General features: G+C 39.2%; 1 protein-coding gene across 1 annotated transcript in view; it reads right to left on the bottom strand.

Moving 5' to 3' along the window:
• LOC108983447 (AMP deaminase-like) overlaps positions 1 to 25,816 on the bottom strand; it is a 29,059-nt gene extending 3,243 nt beyond the window's left edge. The window contains exons 1-12 of the mRNA XM_018955082.2: positions 25,148 to 25,816; positions 23,384 to 23,586; positions 22,697 to 22,913; positions 21,515 to 21,696; positions 21,321 to 21,372; positions 21,058 to 21,185; positions 20,790 to 20,969; positions 20,557 to 20,624; positions 20,284 to 20,426; positions 19,662 to 19,723; positions 7,896 to 8,009; positions 869 to 1,009 (exon numbers count right to left, since the gene is read on the bottom strand). Coding sequence (XP_018810627.1) covers positions 869 to 1,009; positions 7,896 to 8,009; positions 19,662 to 19,723; positions 20,284 to 20,426; positions 20,557 to 20,624; positions 20,790 to 20,969; positions 21,058 to 21,185; positions 21,321 to 21,372; positions 21,515 to 21,696; positions 22,697 to 22,913; positions 23,384 to 23,586; positions 25,148 to 25,667 — 2,010 coding nt within the window. The 5' untranslated portion in view covers positions 25,668 to 25,816. The remainder of the gene's footprint in view (positions 1 to 868; positions 1,010 to 7,895; positions 8,010 to 19,661; positions 19,724 to 20,283; positions 20,427 to 20,556; positions 20,625 to 20,789; positions 20,970 to 21,057; positions 21,186 to 21,320; positions 21,373 to 21,514; positions 21,697 to 22,696; positions 22,914 to 23,383; positions 23,587 to 25,147) is intronic.
• Positions 25,817 to 27,677: the final 1,861 nt, after the last annotated feature.

The following is a 27,677-nucleotide window of genomic DNA, read 5'->3' as shown; positions in this document are numbered from 1 at the left end:
AAAAATGTCTACCATTTTGGAATGCCCAAATAAGGAAACTCAACAGTTCTTTAGCATATATTGCAGCACCCCACATTGGTTTATCCCAATCTGATAATTAAACAAAAAAAAGGCATTTGCCAAAAGTAACTCAAAATAATTAGTGTAAGACTTGTCTGGCTGACTACACCTTCCCAACTGGCATGGAACAGGCACTTCCGAAATCAGTCCCATGATTATAGCCATATTGTTCTCCAAATGGAGCAGTAAGCAGCAGCTTCAGGCAAATATTAAGACAAACTGGTAGTTGTCTCATCTTGCATTAGACATAAAATAATTACATTGGATAATGGCAATATGTCATAAGCCAATATACATAAAATGTTAGGACAAGGGGACAAGTGAATCATCGCTTTTGGGCACAGGCAGCCCTCTACCATCCATCCCACTGCACTCCACCGTCTTGTACTGTACCAGTACTATCAGACCAGATACATCTATTGAGTGAGAGAAAGGAAGAAAACTCTAATTATATATTCTTAATTTTTTTATTGATAGGAATCCCCATTCATTCCTAGATTCACTACGGATTGATTGTCCGTACCTAACTACAAGGTAGTGGTCTAGGGAATGCAATTGCTAGAGCACGGGAGAATGAAGAGTAATGATTTCAGCAAGAGCAGCCGGACGGACTACTATAGTGAGTCTAGTGACTACTAGAGTAGAGTTGAGTAGGCATAAATCACAGATTAAAACAAAAAAGAAAAAACAAGAACAGATATGTAAAAACATATTACAGAGAATGAGGAATATTGTAATTCCATGTAAATCGATTAAAGAACTGTCAATCAAAGAGGGGGATATATAAAAAATGACATATTTCACCCACCTGCATCAGGAACAAATGTAATTGAGTATGAGAACTTGGGTCCACCGTGACTTCAAATAGTGGAATAAACACGTTATCTAAAATATTCTGAAAAGAGGTAACAATTCCCATTTTCTTGTACACGTTATAGAGCCGTGGTAGCTGCATATCAAAGTTTATAGAAAGATTGAAAAGAAATTAGTGAAAACGGCATAGAACTATACAACTCATTGAAAATTGAAGAAGAAAGTTGCAATTGACAATGCATTGGAAAAGATAACATGCAAGACCAATTAAATAATTATGATACCATGCCAACAAATAAGAAACAAGTAAATAAAATTCCCACTAAGACAATAAAGGTTCTAAAGAAATGTCATACTCCACATTGTTTTAATTCACTGATGCAATATTGTTATTTCATTTACTGGTTCCAATACGTAATCAAAACGATCTCTTACAGCACCTCTAAATAATTACCATGAGTCTCAAGATCATTTGGGTGCATGACAAGCATATTTTGCATTACTGCTCACGGTATAATGTCCCAAACAATCTTCTTTTCTGATGAGTATAATATATAACATCCCAAGCAATATGGAAGTGCAATGTAACTTTTCAACAATATCTTTTTGCCAGAGTGGAGGCTATCCGCTATATTTCTGTCTCTAAATCTTTGCTGTCTGGTTCATCTACCATAAGTTAAAAAAAATGTACCACCATTCATCTCCAAATTGTTTAGATATGCAAACGTTTGCATGATGTTTGGGTAATCAAATCTCATCTCAAAGTGTAACACTTCCAAACAGAATTTAACACACACACAGGTAAAAGAGTTCACTTCGAGGGTGAACACCTCCAGAAAAGGGGATGAGAAACAGATAAGAAATTAAGAAAGCTAGGTTTTCATTCAGAATGCCGATGACTGCATACGCAGCTACAGTAATTTAAATACTAGGGTTTCCAAATAAAAGGCCTCAGCCTCAATACAGACCCAACGTAAATGGCCTCAGCCTCAATACCGACCCAACGTAAATGACTAAAGTAAAATAAAGGCCCAATAAACTACGGGCTCCCAACAGCAATTAACTAATTAACAAAAGCAGTAACATACGGCCCAAACCCGGCCCATGGTCTTCACTTGAACACTTCAGAAGGTAAGCACACGACTACACGGAACTGAAGTGGAACACTTCTCTTCCCCGACAATCCTTATCCTCTGTAGGCTTGCACGTGGGTTAGGGTTTCATCCCTAACCCTTCCCATCATCTCCTTCCTCTAAGCTCTCGGCTCCACCACTTATGGATGCTCCACGCCGGACTCGTTACATACCCCCCTTCTTAGAACACCTTGCCCGCAAGGTGAGGGAAGTCCTCTTTCAGCCGTGCGTACGTCTCCCAAGTAGCGTCGGAAGCCTCCTGGCCGTGCCAACGGGTAAGCAGTTCGACTCTTCCCTTGTTTCCCACTTTTCGCATCCTTCGATTGATGATTTCTTCCGGTTCTGGGTAAATGACTCCGTTTCTATCGAGTGGTGGTAACGATTGAACTGCTGTGATTTTTGACCCAAGTTTCTTTTTGATCTGAGATACATGCACGGTGGGGTGAATCCGTGAAGATGGTGGTAGATCCAGTGTGTATGCGACACTCCCAACTTGCTTCAAAATTTCGAACGGTCCATAGAATCTTGGGGCGAGCTTGAGATTCCTTCGTTGGGCTACACTGGTCTGACGGTAAGGCTGTAGTCTGAGGTATACTGAATCTCCCACTTGAAACTTTTGTTCTTTTCTCTTTAGATCTGCATACTTCTTCATTCGGTTTTGAGCTTGCTGAATGTTTTGTTTGAGGAGCTTAGTGACTTGATCCCTGTTGCGGAGGGTATGATCTACTGTGTCCACTCTAGCTGTCCCGGGAATGTAGTCTAGGATTCGGGGTGGGGTATAACCATATAGTGCTTCGAAGGGAGTCAGTTTCGTAGATATGTGTTGAGTGGAGTTATACCACCACTCAGCAAGAGGAATCCAGAGTACCCAATCCTTGGGTCTGTCCGAAGTGAAACACCTTAGATAATTCTCCACGGTCTTGTTGACAGCTTCAGTCTGGCCATCCGTTTGCGGGTGGTAGGCTGTACTTAAGTGCATTTGAACACCCTGAAGTGAAAAAAGTTCCTGCCAAAATTTACTTGTAAAAGTGGTATCCCTGTCCGACACAATTGATGTTGGTAGTCCATGTAGCTTGAAAATGTGCTTGAGGAACAATTCAGCTACTGTTTTGGCAGTGTATGGGTGTTTTAATGGAACAAAGTGGCTGTATTTTGTCAAGCGGTCTACTACAATCCAAAGGCTATTGTAGCCTTGAGAGTTTGGGAGGCCATCTATAAAGTCCATTGTTATGTTTGTCCATGGCTGGGAAGGGATGGGTAATGGCTGTAGTAAGCCGCTGGGCAGTGTGTTATCTGATTTTACCCTTTGGCACATGTCACAAGCTCTAATGAATTTCTTCAAATCCTTCTTCATGCCGGGCCAAAAGAAATCCCTTCGCATGCGATGGGCTGATTTGTCGTACCCCGAGTGCCCTCCCCAGGGGCTGCTGTGTGAGAGTTCCATTAACTTTTGCTTGAATTCCTCATTGTTAGGAATGTACAGCCTATTTTTATATAGAAGAAGTCCCTCTCTCATGGTGTATCGAGGATTCAAGTTGCCCTTGTTGTAGCTTTCTAACAGGGCCTGCAAGTGTGCATCCGAACCATAGGCTAGTTTCAACTCGTCCACCCATTCCACACTAGGGAAAGTAATCAACATCAGTGTCTCTTCCTCAGCCTTTTCCATTCTGGACAGAGCATCAGCAGCTCTGTTTTCAGACCCCTTCTTATACTCCACTACAAAATCATAGCCAAGGAGCTTAGTAATCCATCTTTGCTGCATTGGTGTCCCAATTTTCTGATCAAGCAAGTGTTTAAGACTCTGCTGGTCTGTTCTCACTATAAATTTCCTTCCTAGTAAGTATGGTCGCCATTTTAACACCGCTGATACAAGTGCAAAAAATTCCTTCTCGTATGTCGAAAGTGAGAGTGCCCTGCCCTTTAAGGCATAGCTGTAAAATGCTAGTGGTCTGCCTTGCTGCATTAAGACAGCCCCTACAGCAGTGCCGGATGCATCGCATTCAATCATGAATGGAATGGTGAAATCGGGTAAGGCCAAAACCGGGGGTTGGGTGACCGCTTCCTTCAACATATGGAATGCCATCTTGCCCTCTTCACTCCAAGAAAAACCATCTTTCTTTAGCATTCTTGTAAGAGGAGCTGCAATAGCCCCATACCCTCTAATGAATCTTCGATAATAACCTGTTAATCCCAAGAATCCCCTTAGTGCTTTTAGGGATTTTGGTAGGGGCCATTCGATCATAGCTTTGAGTTTTTCGGGATCCGCCTTCACACCTTCCGCTGAAATCAAGTGGCCTAAGTAGGCGATTTCCTTGCAACCAAAGTTGCACTTAGAGTGTTTTGCAAACAATGAGTGCTGTCTAAGTATCTCAAGAGTGAGCTTTAGGTGTGTAACATGGTCTATTTCAGATCTGCTATAGATAAGAATATCATCAAAAAACACAAGTATAAATTTCCTTAGAAAGGGGCGGAATACCTCATTCATTAGGCTTTGAAATGTGGAAGGAGCGTTAGTAAGCCCAAAGGGCATTACTAGGAACTCGTAGTGCCCTTCATGAGTTCTAAACGCTGTTTTTGGAACATCATCGGGCTTAACTCTGATTTGGTGGTAGCCGGACCTCAAATCCAGCTTTGAAAATATCATTGACCCTTGCAGCTCATCCATTAATTCTTCTACCACCGGAATAGGGAACTTATCCTTGATGGTAACACTGTTCAGCCCACGGTAATCCACACATAAACGCCAAGTTCCATCGGCTTTTCGAACCAGCAGGACGGGGGAGGAGTAAGGACTTTGACTTGGTTGAATTACCCCCGTCTTTAAGAGTTCCTGGACAATCTTTTCAATCTCATCTTTTTGATAATAAGGGTAACGGTAGGGTCTGATGGAGATGGGTTTAGTGTTTGGTATGGTGTTTATGGCGTGGTCATGGGTTCTTGGGGGTGGTAGTCCTTTTGGTTCAGCAAATATATCTTTGAAGTGAGTCAACAGGTTCTGAATTGTGGCTGGAATGGGGATTTTTGCTTGCTGGACAGATTCAATTTCCCCCTCTAAAATCTGTAAAATAACTCCTTTATTTTGGAACTTGTCATTGCTGTAGAATGAACCTTCTTCTATCATGTGTGCTGCTGTAAGGCCCTGTAAAATCACTTGTTTTCCATTATAACAGAATTTCATTGACAGCTTTTTAAAATCCCACAAAATTGAGTCCAAGTCCCTTAACCACTTGATACCTAGCACCATGTCACAACCTGCTAATACCAGAATCTGAACTTCCAACATAAAAACAGTGCCCTGGATGAAAAGTCTCACATCTTGGCATTTTCCCTCACTTGGGATGAGATCCCCATTAGCAACTCTTACCTTTACTTTTTCAGTGTCATCAATGACTAAGTGGGATTTCTTAATGATAGCCGGGTCCACAAAGTTATGGGTGGATCCGCTGTCAATTAAGATAGTGAGCCACTGATTTCCCACTCTACCTTTTACCCTCATAGTCCTTGGGTTATGAGATCCTGTGATAGCATGTAATGATATTTCTGGATTAGGTGGGGTAATGGTGGTTTCAAAGGTAGTTTGGGTTGTATCATTTTGGTCACACAGCTCCTCCCCAATGGTATCACTGTAATCACTGTCCAGCAGTACCTCCTCTAGTAAATAGAGCTTAGGATTTTTACATTTATGGCCTGGCACCCACTTGGCATCACAATTGTAACACAATCCTTTGTCCCTGCGTTCTTTCATCTGAGTTTGGGAGATTTTGTGGATTGGAAAGTGTGGCTTGGTGTGGTTGGTTGTGGAGTAATCTGTTGGGTGGGTGGGAGGGTTTTTTAAAATACCTGGATCGGGTGAGTATGGTGAGCTGAATCTGGTATATCTTTTGGGTAGGTTAACCTTTTCCTCTTGAAGTTTAGCTAGGCTATATGCTGTGGTAAGGCTAGTGGGATTGAACATTCGAACGGTTAACCGGATCTCATCTTTTAAGCCACTTAAAAAACAACTCAACTTGTAAGTGTCCGACAAGCCCTTTAATCGGTTAGATAAGGTCTCAAACCTTGCTTGGTAGTCCTCAACAGATCCGACTTGTCTCAATCTAGTGAGGGCTTCCATTGGGTCATCATAAGCATTAGGCCCGAATCTAATCAACAAGGCCCTAGTGAATGTGTCCCAATCCCTAAACTGGGCAGTGTCCTCCATTTCTTGAAACCAAATAAGGGCTTTTCCCACCATGTGGAATGATGTAAGCCTCAGTTTTTGATGTGGTATTGTATTGTGAAAATGGAAAAATTGATTAACTCTATAAAGCCAACTTGCAGGATCTTCTCCATTAAAAATGGGGAAATCTAACCTTACTGTGCGAGCTTGCACATCTCCCATATTTTGATATTGAAATTGCTGGTTGTGAGGAACTTGGTGCTGCTGGTACGGCTGCTGTTGTTGCTGGAACGGGGGAGGCAGATTGTGTTGCAGCTGCATTTGCTCAAAGTCCTTCCCAGGTTGCTCACTAGAGGATGAGTCCCTGTAGCTAACATGGGGCTGCTTGTTCTTCATTCCCGCTGCTAACAATGCCAGCTGTTGTACGATGATCTCATTTTGTTGTTTGAGAGTAGCCATTTCATTCTCTAAGTTTAAAAACTTAGCATCAGATGATTTTTTTATTTCAGTGTATTGATTTTCGGAAGCTGTTTTTAGGGCATTGAGCCCCTCTTGTAGTTGATTGATTCTTGTTCCTTCAGCCATTGTAAAATAGTGCCAGAATTCGGTGGCTCTTGATACCACTTGTAACACTTCCAAACAGAATTTAACACACACACAGGTAAAAGAGTTCACTTCGAGGGTGAACACCTCCAGAAAAGGGGATGAGAAACAGATAAGAAATTAAGAAAGCTAGGTTTTCATTCAGAATGCCGATGACTGCATACGCAGCTACAGTAATTTAAATACTAGGGTTTCCAAATAAAAGGCCTCAGCCTCAATACAGACCCAACGTAAATGGCCTCAGCCTCAATACCGACCCAACGTAAATGACTAAAGTAAAATAAAGGCCCAATAAACTACGGGCTCCCAACAGCAATTAACTAATTAACAAAAGCAGTAACATACGGCCCAAACCCGGCCCATGGTCTTCACTTGAACACTTCAGAAGGTAAGCACACGACTACACGGAACTGAAGTGGAACACTTCTCTTCCCCGACAATCCTTATCCTCTGTAGGCTTGCACGTGGGTTAGGGTTTCATCCCTAACCCTTCCCATCATCTCCTTCCTCTAAGCTCTCGGCTCCACCACTTATGGATGCTCCACGCCGGACTCGTTACACAAAGTCAAACATATTTTTCAGTCATAACAAAAGAAATCGCAGCAGCCACCCCTTGGTGGCTGCCACCACGGGGTGGATGCTGCATTTCTTTCTTTCTTTCTTTCTTTCTTTTCTTTCTATAAAATTTTAATTATTTATCATATTATTCAAATAATTTTTTCACTATTCATCCAGCCTATCAAAACCTCATCTCAAAAAGATTTTACCACCATTCACAGACAATTCTCCACTATCATGATCTCATCTTACATCCAAACATCACCTAATTTCTGCCTAAAGTTTAAAGTAAGGTCAAATGATGCAATGTCACTTTTAAATATGATCTTTTCGCCATGCAGAATGATGTTTATCAATTACCACATCTAGATCTGGATTCCTTTTTTTTCAATATAAAACTGAATATATGATTAAGAACTGTAGATACACTCCCTCCCTCCCTTGTTATCCATTTCCATTAGTCCAGTGGCTCTCATTAACAATCATATTTGAACAATCAAAACATCCCATAAAATAATTAGCCACACATACTACAGCAGCTACCAGAGTAAGAAGATGAAAACGTAAAATACCTGGATTAACCATACTGCATTCTCACTATAAATTTCATTGTTAACAAACCAACTGGCCAGCTGATCCCATTCACTTTGTTTCCGTCCATAAATGGAAATCCTGTACTCTGCCATCTGAAAATGAAAAACAAACAACTCTTTAGCATTCAAGTGATCAATGTTTTGAGACATGAAAGAGGAGAAGAGAGACTAAATGGAGTAACTATTGACTTATGCTCAGGATAACTGATAAGTTAGTAACTAAGAGAGGTGTGGCAAAACCAAAACCAACATAAACAAACGACACAACAGAAATTTTTGCATACAAGGGAATCAATTCAAGCAACAGAAATATGCCATAACTGATATAGGATAGAGTATTATGTATGGGTTTATGAATCAAAATTATCTTATAAATTTTCTCTCCAATGATGGTCTACGGTCTGTGACGGCAAGATTTTAGCAAGCCTGGAATTGCAGGGGTGAATAGAATGGGGTCTACTAAACACTTACTAATAGAATCAAAGGTTTTTTCTTTTTCAAGGGAAGGAGGTTCCTTGCTCATTACTGAGAGAGGTTGGAAGGTGATGAATAAGGTGAGAATGGGGTTGTCCACAGTGCAGTGGCTTGCCAAAACACTGGAGGATTGTTTGAAGGGTGCAACAAAGGATTTCTACACCATGGCTATAGTGGAATATGGTGGTGGTAGTAGGCGCAGTTTCATCTTCGTACTAAAGGAGGTGGAGGGGAAGGGATGGAGAAGGATGATGGAGGCGTTGTGGGATTTTGTAAACGAAGGAAGAGGACTAAACCGTAACAAGGGTAGAGTACCTATGGTGGTGGTGCCTCAGCTGAAACATCATTCCTATAGGGAGGCTCTGGAGGTAACTTTGAAGCCGGTGCAACCCAGTGATAAGGGCGGAGGTAGCGGTGTTAGAGAAGTCCCAAGAGGAGCCTCTGCAGGTCTGGGTAATGGACACGGGTTTGGCAGAGATCATCGTACCATAGGGATAGGCACTGTGCAGCGGGAGGGTGGAGGTGGCAAGCCTACTGTCAGCTTGGCAGAGGGGAACGTATACAGCACGCTGCTAGACGTGAAGGAGCAACTATGTATGCTTCAGGACAGAGTGGACTTTTTAATACGGTGTGAAGAGGAACAAAGAGCTGTTGGAGTGGGCTTGGAGGAAAGGGGCATCAATATGGGCTTTAGTGTGGAGGAATTTGGCCTAATTAGAGAAAGGCAGCTTTCAAAGGGCCAAATGGTGCAGGAAACGGATTTGGTTACAGGAGACAAAAGAAAGGCAATCCTAGGCTTGGGTCCAGGATATGAGCCGCAGCCCATGAGCCTGTTAAACACCAGGAAACAGGCTGGTCTCGTGTCGTCCACTCTTGCAGGCCCATTGATAGATGGGTACCCTTCAACGGTGCCGAAGGTCTCATTGCAGGCAGAGGATCCATCGGCGACGGGGAAGAGGGAGGACATGTTGAAGGAGAGGGTTGTTTTGTCGCAGGCAGAGAATCCCAAGGGCTCAGTGGCTCCGATAGTCACTTTGTCGTCGCAGGCAGGCTCGACGGCGACAGTTGAGTCATCGAGAGGCTCGATGATAGGGGCTAATCCTACGGCGACTATTCTCTGAGATTCGGAACTTTGAGGATTCTCAGAATAAACCCTCGACGGCTTCGAAAGATGCGATTCCTTCACAGAAAGTGACGACGGTCGTAGTTGATCTCTCTGAGGATACACATGTGGCGAGATCTGGAATCAAACGGTTATGTCACAGGGTCCATCGAGGATTTTGTTTCTAGGGTCCCTTTCACCCAAAGATCCAATTTTGAGATGTTGATGGTTCTTGGAGGGGAGGTGGAGGTGGAGGTAGAGGCAAGTGAGTTAGGTGAGCAAAGGGAATCTAAAGATGAAATGGACCCTGATCTGTTGTGCTCTATCCTTCCAGGAATTGATTGGCCCAATTCATCATCTGATTGGGTGATGAGGAAAGTGGATGAAATCAAGGATTGTGTGGGAATCTCTTGTATCGGATATGAGGAACAATTTAGAGCACTCTTGATAGTCATAGAGGCTCGTCAGATCCGCTCAAAAGAATGAGAGGGAATTGAAAAGGTTATCGTGCTCTATTGATTAGGTTGTGTTTGGATGTTGAAGTGAGTTGAGTTGAGTTGAATTGAGATAATAAAATATTGTTAGAATATTATTTTTTAATATTATTATTATTTTGGGATTTGAAAAAATTGAATTGTTTATTATATTTTGTGTTGAAATTTGAAAAAGTTGTAATGATGAGTTGAGATGAGTTGAGATGAGTTGATCAACCAAACGAAGCCTTATAATACAAAGAAAGGAAGTGCCTTTAGAGATAGGAGAGGGTTATTTATAGTCATCCATGAAACCAACAATCATATCTTTGAATGTAAGCGGGCTGAACGACTATAGAAAACGTCTTCGGGTTAAGAATATGACCCAAAAGTGGAGAGTTGATGTTATTTGTTTCCAAGAAACCAAGTTGAAGTTGGTTAATCAATCAATTGTGAACAGCTTATGGAATTTTCAAAGTGTGGGATGGATTGAATTAATTTCGAAAGGGGCTTCGGGTGGTATTATAGTTATGTGGGATAGGAAGTTAGTGGAGATAGTAGATCATTATGTGGGGGAGTTTATGGTTGCTTGCCGTTTCAAAAGTGTGGATGACGGATCTGAATGAGCTTTTGCGGGGATTTATGGTCCAAATGTGGATAATAGTAGGAGCTTTTTATGGGATGAAATGGCAGGTGTTCGTTGTTGTTGGGATGATCCTTGGTGTTTTATAGGGGATTTCAACATTATACAGTTCCCTAGTGAGCGAGTGGGGGACAATTATTTCTCTCATGCTATGAATGAATTTTCTGATCTGATTTCTGAGCTTGGCTTGATCGTTTACCGATGGTTGGTGGGGATTTTAAGTGGTCCAATGGAAGGACTTGGTCTAGGCTGGACAGATTTCTGGTTTCAGCTTCTTGGAAGGTTAGCCTTCCTGATTTGAGGCTGAAAAGGTTATCCAGAATGTGCTCTGAACATTATCCTATTATGCTGGAGAGTGGGAGCACTTTTAGTGTGCTACGGTATTTTAAATTTGAAAATATGTGGTTAGAGGCTGAGGGTTTTGTGGATAGGGTGAGGTCGTGGTGGTCTTCATACTCATTTTCTGGTACTCTGAGCTTTGTACTGGCTGGTAAACTTAAAGCACTAAAATCAGATTTGAAGAAGTGGAATGTGGAGGAGTTTGGGAACACGGAAAATAAAAGGAAACTCTTTTTTTTTTTTTATAAGTAAAACAAATATTTATTAATCCAGCAACTGTCAATTACAAAGTCAAAATATGCCCTATTTATGTAGGAGCATTAGAAACTAAAAAGTCATGAAAATCCATGCCATTAAAGTCCACAGCAATGACCTAAGTACAAAGAGTCCTAAAAAATAAAAATTTTAGCTCCGCCATAGATCTCTCTGTCTTCAAAAGTCCTCTCATTGCACTCCTGCCACAGGCACCACATAATACAAATAAGGATCATCTTCCAAACCGCTTTGATCTATCGCACACCTCGAATTGAGGTCCAACAAGCCAAAACATCCAACACGGTTTCCGACATAACCCACGCTAGGTCCATTCTGTTAAACACCTCATCTCATAGAGTCCTGGCAACCTCGCAATGTAAAAGTAAATGATTCACCGACTCACTCCCTCTTTTACACAAGTAACACCAGTCTGCAATGATTATCCGTAGTGAGAATCTTGCCTAAAGATGTTGTCCACACAAAGAAAGAAGCTTTGGGAGGAGCCTTATAACGCCAAAGTTTTCTCTAAGGAAATTGTATCTCAGTAACTTGTGTGAGTATCTTGTAGAAGGAACGAACAGTGAACACCCATTTCCCCGCTAGGCTCCATCACAAATCATCTTCATGTTGGATATTTGGACGACAAGAATACAAGAGACTATAAAAATCTACAAAACTCCCCATCTCCCAATCCTGTGCCGCCCGGTTGAAGTTGATATTCCAATGAATGTTCCTTCCTGCAACTTCCATAACCTCCGCCACCATGGCATCTTTAGTACTTGCGATCAAGAAAAGTGTAGGAAACAAATCTTGTAAAACATTGTTGGTACACCATACATCCTTCTAAAATCCGATCTTGAAGCTTGTACCCAATTGCAGTCTAGTGTGTTGATGGAAGACCTCCCATCAACACCATACATCCTTCTAATATGTTTCCATAGCCCCATTCCAGAGGCCCCTCTAACTTCTCTAGTGCACCATCCCTCCCCTAAATCACCATATTTATTCTCGATCACAGTCTTCCATAAGGCTTCCGGTTCCTTGATATATCGCTACAACCATTTGCCAAGTAACGCCCGATTGAACAACCTCAAATTTCTGATACCCAAACCGCCATTAGAGATAGGACGGTACACCATCTCCCACTTGACTAGATGGAATTTAAACTCCTCCTAAGCCCCCCCATAGAAAATCTCTTTGTAGCTTCTCAAGGTAATCCCAAATAACTCATAGGAAGAGACGCTATCTTACAACCCATTGTACCAGCCAACTCCCTTGTATTCTGAACTTCTCCAATTGGCACCAACTCGGATTTATCATAATTCACTTTTAAACCAGACACTACTCCAAAACAAAGCAACATCGCCTTCACAACTCTCAACTGGTCTTGATCAGCCTCACATATAATGAGCGTATCGTCTGCAAACAACAAGTGAGAAATAGTAGTAATACTCCTACTCAGCAATCCAATCTAGAAACCACTAATAAAACCATTAGTCACTAAAGCCGAGATCATCCTGCTTAGTGCCTCCATAACAATAACAAAAAGTAAAGGAGATAACGGATCTCATTGTCTCAAACCACGAGTGCTAGGGAAGAAACCATTCGGGCTGCTATTGATCAACACAGAGAATCTTACTGTGGATATACACCAGCTAATCCAAGACCTCCACCTTTCTCCAAACCCACTTACCCAGTAGATATAGAAGGAAATCCCAATTAGCATGATCATACGCCTTTTCCATATCTAACTTACACATAAGCCCTGGGCTGCCAGCCTTCAATCTACTGTCCAAACATTCATGAGCAATTAGAGCCACATCGAGAATCTGTCTACCCTTCACAAAAACATTTTGAGGTTTAATAACAATTTCCCCAAGACCCCACTTAACCGATTAGCAAGCACTTTTGCAATAATCTTGTATGTACCATTCACTACGCTAATAGGCCAAAATCTATGATCTCAATGGCCCCTACCTTTTTAGGGATTAATGCAAGAAAAGTGGTGTTGAGGCTTTTCTCAAATTTTCCTACCTAAAAAAACTCTTGAAACACCTTCAAAAGATCTTCTTGAATCACCTACCAACATTCTTGGAAAAAACCCATACAGAACTCATCAGGACCAGGGGCGTTATCTCTTGCCATTTTCCTTACTACATCATAGACCTCTTCCTCTTTGAAAGCCCTCTCCATCCTAGCTACGTCCCCCGACTCAATAGTGTTAAAAACCAATCCATCCAGAGTAGGCCTCCACCCCACTTGCTCAATTAGGAGCTTTTCAAAGAAATCAACCACGTGTTCTTGTATAACCTCTTCTTCTCTGCACTCGACCCCCTCAATTTTCAGCACCTCAATGGTATTATTTCTTCTATGAGAGTTTGCAATTTTATGGAAAAACTTCATGCTCCGATCCCTCTCCTTTAACCAAAGAGCTCTTGATTTCTGGCGCCATGACATTTCTTCTTGTAGGATTATCCTCTCAAGATCTGCGACCAGCAAAGTTCTCTGTGCTTGCTCCTCCTCAGTAAGTGGTCTCCCTTCTTGTAGTCTTTCTAAATCCTGTATTTCCATCCACTTGGTATTTTTGTTTTCCTCTACATTGCCAAAAGACTGCTTATTCCACTCCTTTAAGTCTCTTTTTAAGGCTTTCAATTTATTCGCAAAAATGAAATTGGTTGTCCCCTCGAAATGATACAAAATCCACCATTGTTTGATCCTTTCCACAAAACCTTCAGATTTCAACCACATGTTCTCGAACTTAAAATACTTTCTACCACTAATACCTCCACAATCAAAATAGGCCAATGATCTGAGGCTAGACATACCAAACGCATTTGCCATACATCCGGAAAATAACTTTCCCACTCAGGTGAAATTAAGAAACGATCCAAGCGGGACCAGGTTTGATTATTCGACCATGTGGCTGAACCCCCTACAAGTGGAAGGTCGATCAAATTCAAGTCAAAAATACACTCTGAGAACTCCAAACTTGCTGGCCTCAATCTTCTACTTCCAAAACTTTCACTTTGGAAACGAACCACATTGAAATCCCCCTCAATACACCAAGGGAGCTCCCACCAGCTATGTACCCCTGCAAGCTCATCCCACAATAATCTTCTGACGATATCTAGATTAGCCATACACACCTGCAAATGCCCACAAGAAACCACTGATACACATTTAAATGAATATGCTATCATATATCTCCCTATGTAATTCTCCACTTTCTCCACCACCCGCTCATCCCACATCACCACAACTCCTCCCGATACCCTTGAAGAGGCCAAGTCTACCCAATCTACATAAATGTTGTTCCATAAACTCCGCACAGTCTTCCTACTGATCATCTTCAGCTTCATCTCCTGTAAGCATACAATGTCCGCTTCCCACTTACAAAGTAAACGCCGAATCCGAAGATGCTTCTCTACCTCGTTTAGACCCCGGACATTCCAAGATACAATCTTGGGTTTCATTGGGGAACAATCAGCCCCTTCTCTTTTGCCCTATTCCTACTAGAGCTACCCTTCGAGTTCATCGACCACATCAATCTTTTTAGTTCCCCACTTTTTTTCGAGTTCCCCTTCTTTTTTTGGTGGTGTTCAACTATGGCAGTTAACAAAGCTATAAATTGCTCCTCATACCCATCACATTCAATCCCCACCACATGTTAAATTTCTTTTACTTTATGTATTACCCATTCTGAGGCTTGATTTGGAAAATTGTAGTTTAATGGGATAGGATTCCCCATCTTGTTGTTCTGGAAGTTCTGAAACTCCCCACCGAAAGCTCCTCTAAACCGCAAGCCTCAGGGATGAAAAGTTCATCCTCCACTGAATGCATAAGGTAATCCGAGTCCTCCTCTACTTCAGCCAACTCAAACTCCTCAAACGGTTTCACAGACAAATCCACTGGAGCCAAAAACACCATAACACCATTCGTCAGCAAGTTCTGAACCTCCTCTGACGGAGAAAACTGATAATCGAAACCCACCAATGCTTGTTGAGCACAGAACACCAGCGCCACCTCATCGGCGGCCTCCTCTACCTCTGTCGGCATCGTCTGTGCTACCGTCACCTAACCACTCGCCGTCGGCTGGCTGTCTGGCACAAAGCCGAGATTGTGTAGCTCAGCTGGGAAAATTGGGCTAGGGCTCTCGACGGGCGAAACGGACATAATCTTGGGCTGGGCTTCCCCAGGCCCTTGCCTGCAACTTTGGGCCCTGGGCTGAGATGGCCCAGCCCCACCAGACAGATCTGAATTTTGTATTTTGGGCCGAGACGGCCCACCCCTCTTTCACCACATGGCCCATCCCTTGCCCCTTATAACTTTTTGATGGGCCTCTTCCTAGGCTTTACTAGGCCCATGACCCATGACCTATTTATTTCCTTTTAAATCCACCGTATCTTCCCTTTCCTTAAATGAACCAACAAAAGCCACTATCGCAGCCATGTCCCTCTGCAGAGAACGCAGCTGCCCCTGCATTTCCAGTAACCTCCTTCGGACTTCCCACGTCTCCTGACACGCCGCAGAGACCCTGCCATGGGAGTGGCTCAACTCACCACTCGGCTTCGACGTGACTTCACGACGCCACTGCCCCTGCCCTCTGTCGACGACTCTCGCGCCACCATCACGCAACTTTACATCTTTCGGCATCGACGCAGAAAGGACATCCTTATACAACCGAGCATGGTGCTCAGTGCCCCTCATCTTCCTCCAACCCCATCCATTCTCTCCTTCTAGAATACATAAAACATTCCTCCTCCCCCTGGTTATACTCTGAAATTTCAAGATATCTCCCTCTCCTATTTGCACAGCGTTGAGCAATAATACTACAGAAACCATTTTGCGTTGCCGAATACACCTCTTTACTCCCCCTGCTTAGGCTCTCCTCTAACAACTTCCCAAGCCACTGTGTTGAAGAAGGCCCCAGCATCACCGTATGCTCTGTTTTCCAGCTTCTCTCAGTAACTCACAAACCACCACCAAGTTTTGACAAAATAAAACATTTGGATTCAATCACCACTTCTATAGAACAACCCAGCATAACCATCACAACTTCAGAACCAATTAGCGTAACATTAACGATGAAGAAAACGTTACAGGAAGCATCAAGAAAAAAAAAAGTGTGCATGTGTACGGAGAGAAAATTCTCAATATAAGTTCCCTACTTATAAAAGGAAACTCTTGATGCAGCAGTTGCAGAGTTTGGAGGAAAGGGAGCTGCTGGGGGATGTTTCCGGTGAGGAATTGGATAGAAAAAAAGTGGAGGCGGTGGATGAATTAGAGAAGACATATTTAATGGAGGAAATTTCTTGGAGATAGAAATCCCGGGTTCTTTGGCTAAAAGAAGGTGACAAGTGCACGGGATTTTTTTACCGTATGGAGAATTTCCATCGAAGAAATAATGCTATCGAGGTTCTTCACGATGGCGATAACATCATTTCATATCAAGAGGTTATTAAGGATCACATTGTCAAGTTTTATGAGAAGTTGTTCAGTGAAAAATATGCTTGGAGGCCAAAGCTTGATGGACTATTTTTTGACTCCATTGATCAAGCAAGTGCAGCTTGGTTGGAGAGAGAGCTTTTGATGAGGATGAAGTTCTTTGATGTGGTTAGAGGAATGGCAAGAGAAAAGGCTCCGGGTCAGGATGGTTTTTCTATGGCTTTCTTTCAATCTTGCTGGGATATAGTGCGGGACGATATTATGAAGGTTTTTCTTGAATTTCATACATTTATGAAATTTGAGAAAAGTTTAAATACTACTTTTATAGCAATTATTCCCAAAAAGGTAGGGGATGTGGAGATGCAGGATTTTCGACCTATAAGTTTGGTGAATGGGGTTTACAAGATAATCTCTAAGGTGTTAGCCAATCGTATGAGTGTGGTGTTGGGAAAAATTATTTCAAAATCGCAAAATGCCTTTGTAAGATGGAGGCAAATCCTCGACTCAGTTTTAGTTGCTAACGAATATGTGGACAGCAAAATTAAATCTAATGAATCTAGTATTTTGATTAAATCGGACATGGAAAAAGCATATGACCATGTTAGTTGGGATTTTCTCTTGTATTTGCTTGGGAGATATGGCTTTGGGGAGAAATGGTGTATGTGGATCAAATGGTGTATGTCGACGTCAAGATTTTCCATTTTGGTGAATGGCACTCCAGATGGGTTCTTTAATAGTTCACGTGGTTTGAGACAAGGAGGTCCGCTGTCTCCTTTTCTTTTTGTCCTTGTCATGGAAACGTTGAGTAGAATGTTGGAAGCGGCGATCGAATGAAGGTACTTGTCGGGTTTTGAGGTGGGAAAAGAGGAAAGGAATAACATTAAATTATCTCATCTTCTTTTTGCCGATGACACATTGATTTTCAGCGAGCCCAACCAAGAACATATTCGAACTTTGAGAGCATTGTTGTTATGTTTTGAAGCTGTCTCAGGCCTAAGGATTAACTTAAACAAGTCTGAAATTGTTCATGTGGGTGTTGTGGGCAATATTTCAGATTTGGCTAATATTTTGGAGTGTGGATTGCTTCATTGCCGATGAAGTATCTTGGTCTTCCATTGGGTGCTTCTCACAAATCTATTTTGATATGGGATGGGGTGATTAAGAAGATCAAGAAAAGGTTGGCTGAATGGAAAAAGATATATTTGTCTAAAGGGGGAAGAATTACTTTGATAAAGAGTACATTGTCTAATCTTCCCACTTATTTTCTTTCACTTTTCCCTTTGCCGGCTGGGGTTTCTAGAAGAATTGAGAATATTTATCGTAATTTCTAATGGGGAGGAAAAGGAGAGGAAAAGAAATTTCATTTGGTTAGTTGGAACAAGGTTTGTCAACCAGTTTTTTGTGGAGGATTGGGGGTTAGAAATTTGAGGTTGTTTAATAAAGCACTCCTTGGGAAATGGCTTTGGAGATATCATGAAGAGAGAGATGCTTTATGGAAGAATGTTGTCGCAGTAAAATATGGGAATGGGAGGGAGGATTGGTGTTCTAAAGAAGTTAGAGGAGCGCAAGGGGCGAGTTTATGGAAGTTTATTAGGAAAGGTTGAGGAGAGTTTTCTAAACATATTAAATTTAAGGTGGGGGAAGGGAAGAGGATTTTCTTTTGGCATGACATTTGGTGTGGGGAATCAGCTCCTAAACCAAATTTTCCATCTCTCTGCAGGCTGGCAGGGGATCAAAATGTTGTTGTGGCAGATTACCTTCAATGTACGGATAATAATATTTTATGGAATGTTGACTTTACTGGAAATCCAAATGATTGGGAAGTTAATGTTGTCTCAGATTTTTTGGGAAGGATTTATAATTCAAAAGTGATACAAGGAAGAGAGGATAGGCTATTGCAGGACGATGCTAGAAATTTTAGGTTTTCAGTCAGTTCTTATTATAAGGTGCTTAATTGTCATGTTGCCTATGTATTTCCATGGAAAAACATTTGGCAGGTGAAGGTAACTACAAAGGTGGCGTTCTTCAGTTGGGTAGTTGCTCTAGAGAAAGTATTGACTACGGATAATCTTAGAAAACGGGGTATGTGTAGCCGATTGGTGTGTCATGTGCCAGAAGGATGGAGAATCTGTAAATCATTTGCTTTTACATTGTGAGGTGGCAAACTCTTTATCGTATGAGGTTATTGGTCAGACAGATTTATTTTGGGTGATGCCTAAGGAAGTTGTGGAGCTTCTTGCATTTGGCGGGGGGTTGTGAGATGAGGAAAGAGGTTGCAGCCAGGTGAAGAATGATTCTCATGTTTAATGTGGTGTCTTTGGCTGCAAAGAAATGGGAGATGTTTTGAAGACAAGGAGCGCTCTTTTGAAGATCTTCGAAACTTTTTCTTTTCTACTTTTGAGTTTGTGGGCTAAGGTCTTTGAAAGGAATGATGAAAATGTACGAAATCTGTTTCTGTTTTAGTTTTCCTGTTTTCTAGAGTGTAGTAAGTATTTCATTTGTATACTTCCTGTGTACTTGGACTATGCCTATTCGTGATAATAAAATTTTTATTAATTATCAAAAAAAACATTATGTATGGGTTTTTTTAACACCAAAACGCTCTCCTATCTCTGATTTAAAATATTACAATGTGCTAAAGGATTCTCTCTCTCTATACCAAAACTAAGTGCAAATCAAATTCTGTGTGTACAATGAGGGCTTAAATTTAAGTGGTGCAAAAATCGAGCAGATGCCCTAACTATTACATTTTTTTTTTATAAGTTAACTATTACATATTATCTAAGCATTAAACCATAAAACTGATTACTTAGATAAGCTGAGATGTATACAACTGCAAGATCTTCCAGTAAAACTGATAAGAAGGGCCACCAAAAATTCTATAATATACATATATGAGAATAGTATTAAATCAAATAATACAGAGGATCCATAGAAAAAGAATAAAGAGAACAATGCATAAGTCCATTTGGCATTACATACTTTCTGACAGTATATATTATATATGATAAAACCTGGTATCTGCTTGCTTCAAGATCTGCTAAAACTTCCTTCGTTACTTCTGCCAAAAACCGACCTGTAATATTAACTCAAATATTCAGCTTCACTAAATTACATTAATAATAACAATACGGGCAATTTAAAGTATAGAACAAGTGCAACAATAAAATAAGAATAAGAGTTCATATGGCTTTAGATAAAATGGCAAGAAAATATTCATGTAGCCAGCCCAAGTAGTCAAATACATTAATTTCATGTTCACCATTTCCTTATGGACCACATTTTCAGTTTCAAGAAACATCACAAATGAAGAAACTAAGCTAGTAAATACAGAAACACTCATATTAGGCACACATGAAGAGATACAACAATTCAGTTCAAGCTATCCAGGCGGTATGTCAGGTTTCGGCAGAAGAAAAACTAGATTATAGATCATGTGTGATTGATGTTTTACACAAACTTTTGAACCTAGGATAAAGAATACAAAGCAATTACATAAGAATGGAAAGACCAAACCAATCAAAAAAAGTTGGCATTATTTCCAAAAGTTTCTCCAAATGCAACAAATTCTCTTTCCAGTTTGCAATCATCGAGGATTATGCAGGCAACATGCAGAAACTGTTATCGTGAACCAACCTTGGATAAGGTTTTCCTGTTTTAAGAATATCTCTCTGAGTCTGCTCTGTCCACAAGGATTATACTTAAGATTGAATTTGTCAAATCGATGGAAGGTACTTTTATCAGCATGGACATCCAACAAATCAACATTAAGATCATGCCTGCATTGCATTGCCTTCAGTTTAGACAAACAAGGATACATATGTGAAAACACATTGAGAGAGAGAGAGAGAGAGCTTGGGGGGGGAGCATTCTTATGCAAATAGAAACCAAGAGAATAATTGTGCATACCCTGTCAAGTCCAAACTCTCAAAAACTTCTTTAAGGGTCATATATTTTCCATCTCTGAATATGACGACCTGCCATGGTGTAACTCAAGTATCAACAAAGCGAAATTGAAAAGGGAGAGAATCTTTGTAAAATAGTGATACAGGATTGCTTAATTTTGACTCGTCCAATGTAGGTTGAAACACTTACTTCATGAAACAAAAACTTTGAAGAAGGAAAAAAGGAACAGTTTCTACCTCATCAGGTTCCTCTTTAAGTTTTGACTTGATGAAGCGAAGGAGATGCTTCTGGTTCATGCATGCAGAATGATGCACATGTGTATCAACTTTTCTGATATTGTAAAAGTCACGGTGTGGTGCACTCTTTTGAGCCAGAAACTCCCTATCTGCATTTACTAACAGATGAAGTCGGAATTTCTGTATGATGTCCAGGCATATGTTACAAACATGGGCTAAAGTGAAGAATACAAAACAGAAGTACAAAACAAAGGTTGCAGATCGGTACCTCCTCAAGAAATCGTAGTCTATGATGGCATACAGATCTAACATTTCCAAGAGACATAACTTTCAGGATGTGATGCATATCAGTGAAAAATTGTGTTGAACTAGCAACGGGGAAGAGATCCACAGTATCTGAGTTAGAAATCAGAGAAGGCTTAAATTTACTTAGCATCAAGAAACTATAAAATAACAAAAAAGAACACTCATCAATTATCCAATAAAAAACTGTTGCTTTTACTGCACTATGAATTGCTTTATAACGCTTACCATTTTCATTTGCATAAACATGCAAAACTCCATCTTCCATTTTGAAATGGTGCTGCTTGCCACAAAGCAAGTATCAGACAAAAGGTTAACAAATATATGAATTTGTATTTTAATGTAATATACAGCTAGCTTTAATACGTAGCAAAAAAATCTTCAGAAAATCTCATTCCATGAACAAGGATGAAATAACTCACAGCTGTTGCTTCAGCAGGTTCAAAGTGAAACGGATCCCTGTTCATCACTGATGCACTAGATTCCACTGCAGCTTCCTTTTTCCATGGTTCAACTATTTCAAGATATACATAACTTTTACGCAAATCTAAACATTCACGTATTGTTGTCCATACTTCTTCCTCCTCTACTTTGTTTTTTGACTCTGAATCCATATGTTCAAACAAGAGAAATATTCATCAAGCGGTTAGTATTTCCTTCAAATAATACAACTGTGCACTTGTAAAGGTTTACAAAACCTTTTTCTGTAAATAATAGATTTTGATAACATTATTTCCTTCCAAAGAATTGCAAATTAAATTTAACAATAAAAATAAGATATTCAACATGAATTTTTCTCACACAAAAACATATACAGACATCCAAATACAAGAAAATAATTGAAAATGCATATCATGATCACCGTGCTGTAAGACATATTTTCATACAATACCATATGTATCAGAAATTTGGCAGCCATATTCCGACCTTGCCAATTTATTACGGCCTACCCCCATCCCATTCATAAAAGCATTTAAAAATTATTTTCTTTATCAGGATAAATGCTCATCTACAAGCAATCATCAGTCGATTCCCTCTTATGTCCCTATAAGTTCTCTAACACCGTGCTCCAATGTCACATTAAGCGTCTATGTTAGAGGAAAATACAACCATCGCTAATGGTTAGATATGAAGATATTTTTTTTATAAGTATATAGATATTTTTTTTTTATAAGTAAAAGTAAGTAGATAGATATGAAGATATTAGGCTAGCCATATGACATAAAATGGAAAATGTATTCACTTATATATAAATATATATATATATATTTGATACAGGGGGTGGGAGGTTCAAACCTGATTCTCCCATTTGGAGACAAGACCTTAAGCCATCTAGTCCAAAAAACCTTGGCAAGTTGGCATATTCACTTGTGTGTGTGTGTGTGTGTGTTTGTCTATATATTAGAGTATCTATATCAACCTTTTACAGATTTGGTAACTTTTCGTTCCCAAGGAATTGCAATTAAATAAAGTCAAGTAGAGAAATGAAATACCACCAATGGGTAATTCAACATCAATATAACCAATAAATACAGGTGTCTAGAACTAGAAGAGATGGAAACAAGAAATGAATCTCCACTAAACTTAGGGGAAGTCAAAAATACCATGGACTGTTGTTCTCAGAGGTAAATTAGTGTTGGCGAAATTACGATCATTTCCCACTCTGTACTCTGAAGCTGTATCCACCTTTCCATGGCCATGCAGATCTACACTAGCTTTTGCTTCACTTACAGTTACCCTGCACACCCTATCTTGCAGACAGTTCTCGCCCTCACCCATCATTGGAACAGTGCCCATGTTTGGGTTGTTTGAATTTGCATCCTGCAAACCCATCAACAAGCAAAACAGATATATTATGGATAATCTTTTTCTCACAACTTGTACATGAACAATGACTATAACGACAAAAAAGTAAGAAACTTGTATTAGTACAACGTGCTGACTTTTTTGGCTAGAGGACTGCCACTCATTTCCCTTGGTCTGTGAACCCTCTTCTTCACTTAACCATAAAAGATTTTCTCATTTGCTAACATAGAACCAGAAACAATGAACGTATACTTACACAAAGATACTTTCTTGACGTTGACATTACTCATCCAATAAAAAACAAATTATAGAATGAGATTGGAGTTTACTTTTCAAAGTACCCAAAGCTACCTTTGGTAAACTCAAAATCGTCTTTACCTATTTTTTGTTAGTTGATAGATAACTTCTAAAACCAAATACCATATTTTTACTATTCGAGCTTACCTATTCTAGAATATGAAATAAGTAGCTATAACTACGCATACTTGTGCATTTGTGAGTTCAGTTCCAGAATCAATATATCCAGAGTTGCAAAGCATGTCGTCTTCATATGCAAGCTCAGTTCCTTCCTCATCAGAATCTTCGAAATTATCATAAGCATTTCCACCAGGGGATCTTGGAGTTACTCGCCTACCAACAGATGCTATCCTTGTATCAATACCAGAATGTTTAACAAACCGATCCTCTCCTATCCAAAGGAAAATGATTTGGATATCATTTACACATCACCATAAAGCAGTTACGTGCGTATGCTGGCAATATTACAACCATATTTATCATGGAAATTAGGATTCAGCTTCTTTGTTTAGTTTTCTCATTAGAATTTCATAGAAAACAATAGTGAAATTCAGGAAGATACGGCAAAAGATACAAGCCTGTTGGCCCAGCAGCTGTTTAGTCATTAATGAAACTCTACCTTCTAAAGCGTATTACACATACAGACATCTTTACAAAAACAACTCAAGCAGTAAAAAAAATGCAGTAAATCAAACCCCTTGTTTCAAATATTCATCTAGTTACAGATGGAAAAATGAGACCCCGAGGCTTAGGCTTTTTATCGTGATGCCTGGCTAAATTCATCAACAGAACCTAAAATTTTGGTGATCACCCCCGAGATTAGTCGGGGTGCTGTTCCTGGACACCCGGTGCCAATAAAAAAAAAAAAATTGGTGATATAAGCTTTAGTTACTAAGATATTCGAGACAGTTCAACTTATTGAAAGATTTATTAATATTAGCCTATTACCGTTCACAAGCTCAAAAATATCTTTTATATATATACATACACACAGAGAGAGACCCTAAGAATTTGGTGATATAGCCTTTAACTACTGAGATATTCATTGTGGCCAATTTCTAAATGAAAAGAAAGAGACAGGGACAGGAAAAAAAAAAAAAAGAAAAAAAAAAGGCACATTGCCGTTCAGTCAACCAAGACACAGAGACACGTTAAACAACATAGTTGCGCAAACATTTTTACCACCCTTCTCCCTAATGGGCAAGCTAATATAGCTATAGCTTACGAATTTATTTTTTTTTCGGTTTTTCCCCCTCAGTGGCATATGTTTACTAGGTACGTAAGATTAAAAATTGAGTAATATACACACAACACATTTTCATAACATATTTTCCCAACATATTTCACAATAATGTTATAAGATAAGGGTATTTTTGTAAAATAATGTTACTTTTATAAAATATTTTATAAAAATACCCCTCATTTAAAATATAGTTGTGTAAAGTTTTCTAAAAAATGTTGTATGTAAATCATTTTCCAATCCAAAATCCATGTTACGATGAGGAGGAGGAGGGTTAAAAGCTTAACCAAATTAATATTTAACGGTCTTAAAATTTTTAGATTAATGGTCATGTCTTTAACAATTGATATCAAAGTAAGGATTACGTTACAAGTTAAAGTAGTCACGGAGGGGCGATATATTGGCCGGATTAAAATACCTTAATACTGTAAATGGACATAATGTTAAATCATTGAATACTAGCCTATTGAATGCTGATAGATACTGAGGCTTCGTCAAATTAATATCCAAAGATATTTTGTATCAATGGTTGGGTATTTGACAACCAACCTCCAAAGTTTCAAAAATATAACAAACTGTTAGAATTATATTATTTTCTTCTTACCCACGTGATTTTCTCACATCATTTCCCACGAACAACGAAACGTACTGATTCAAAGCATTCTGACCCTACCTATAATAATATCACTATATTAGAATATAGAACGCATACCGTCTCCTTGAACCATTCGAAGAGGTGGAAGCCCCGTCGAAATCAAATCGAGTTTGTCCAACGAGGAAGCAATACCTCGAGCCCTAAGTCCTGGAAGTGGCTGATCAAACTTGGAGTCCTCATGCAGCCAATCATTTCTCGAAGCCACATTGGGCATGGAGGATGAAATTCTATAACAGCGAAGCATGTTCTCGTCCAGTGACCTCGACAGACTCCGGGACCAAAATTTCCGATCAACCTCCATCTCTCCGTCCGAACCGTAACCGCCGTCATCGTCTCGCGCTTCTTCTGCTTCTGCTTCCTCCTCCTTCTCCTCTTCTTCTTCTGCCTCGTTATAGTCTTCTACACAGTGGTCACCAGCACTGCGAGGGGGCTTGCGGCGGATCTCGATGATACGCTGGAGGACTTGATCGACGCTGCGCTTGTGGCAGTAGAAAGCGGAGATGGCCATCAGTGAGGCCCCAACTAATGCCGCCATGGCTAGGTGCAGAGACGATGTATAAGATGAAGACGAATCCATGGACGAAAAAAAGAGGTATTCACGCTATGTTCCCTGAACAGGATCGAATTGAATTTGTAGACACCGATGCTGAAAATTTAAACAAAGTAGAAGAAAAAATTGGCAGCTTGCGAGGCTATGGGCACTTTATACCGGTCTTTGGAGCCAAGGGTTTAAGCCCACTTTAAGGAGTGGGAACTGGAAGCCGCTTTGTCTTTTGGGACAAATAAAACGTCTCTTTCAAAGATTATTGGCGATGGCTATTGTAAGTAGAGGCTTAATCGGTCTGGTTCGATTTTAGATAAAATTTAGAGTCGAATCGGTATATATTGATTTTGTATTTTTTAAAATTGATTATGCACCGATTAGCTTCCTAAATCGGTATCTTTGTTTTTATCAAATTCCAATCCGATTTGTCAATAAAAAAAAATTGTTTCAAAAAATATGTTTTAAAAATTTGTTCCTATTACAAAATCTACACTAATAAAAAAATCTGTTTTAGTAAAAAAATTAGTATTAGTTATAAACTTATATATTAGTATAGTTATATAATATATTAGACTATATAATGGTATTAATATTATATTATCAGTATAGTTATATATTAGTATTAGTCATAAACTTATATATTAGTATAGACATATAATATATTAGACTATATAATATAATTTGATATATATATTTTATGTTTAATTCAAGAACCGGTTCTGGACCGATTTTTTTATTTAAATTTACACCCCTAATTGTCAGTTACTGCTCTAAATAGATTAGTTTGTTCGATAGTCCGTTTGATACTTGTTCGATTAAACTTGAATCGAATTTGACTTGTTAAAAAAAAAAAAAAACTCATTCATGAAAGTAGATATCCGCTTAATTTGTAAGTGACACACACCTGACAAAACTCGACTGGGTTAAGGCTCATTAAGGCCCGCTCGTTTATGCTCGAGTTGACTCATTAACTCAACTCGATTAAAATTAATTCATATATTGATAAATATATATATATATATACACTTATGTATTTATACATATATATATGTATTAGCTAATAATATATGCATACCACTTTTATAATTAAATATATAATATATAATCTAATTACTTATGTCTATATAGTGAATATACTTTATAGGTATATTTTATAATTTGTATAATAATTAGTCGATAAAATTTAATAATTTCATATACTAGTATGTGTGAACTATATATGAAATAGATATATACTATCATATTAAGTGTATGTATCAATAATATATGTAGACTAATATATTGTTATTTTGGATAAATATCAACTAGTTAGATTTTTTAATTATTTAGAAATTTTTTAAGATATTCAATAGAGGTTCTACTTGTTAGTTGTATAAATTTAATATTAGATCTTTTATTTTATTAATTATTAAATCTTATTCAAAAAAAAAAAAAAATAAACAATTTGAGCTTGAGCTCAGCTCGACTCGAACTCATTTGTGGGACGAGCTCGAACTCAAGTTGAGAGTTTAACTTATTGAGTCGAGCTCGAACAAAGAATAAAAAAAAATCTCAAACTCGAGCTCGAATATTTTGAGTCGAGCCGAGATCAGCAAGCCAAAGACCGGCTCAGCTCGGCTCGGCTTGATTACAGCCCTATTGCCAATCAAGTCTAAATTTTAATTTTTTTTTTAATTAAAATTCTTGCATTAAACTAGTTCAATGAATATTTGTAGAATTTTGATTTACAGTAATTTAGGACCCCTAATTATATTTGGAGAGTCACTGTAGAATGATCAAATCAATATTTTATGATTTTCTCATCCAACTACCTCACTCTTTTAATATTAAATTTTAATATTAATACAAAATATTAAATATTAAATAACACCAGTCATTGCATGGCGAAGGGTATTCTAAACACCCTTGTCAACTATATAATATTATATTATTATATTGACTTTAGAATGATTAATTCAATGTGAATTAACCTCTTCAAAAATTTTGATAATAGGTAAAACCTCAAATTCTAATCAAAATTTAGATTTAATCACTAAGCCATTG

This window comes from Juglans regia, chromosome 13 (genome assembly GCF_001411555.2).
Source record: "Juglans regia cultivar Chandler chromosome 13, Walnut 2.0, whole genome shotgun sequence".
Taxonomy (NCBI): Eukaryota; Viridiplantae; Streptophyta; class Magnoliopsida; order Fagales; family Juglandaceae; genus Juglans; species Juglans regia.
This window is presented reverse-complemented; position numbering and strand designations above follow the sequence as displayed.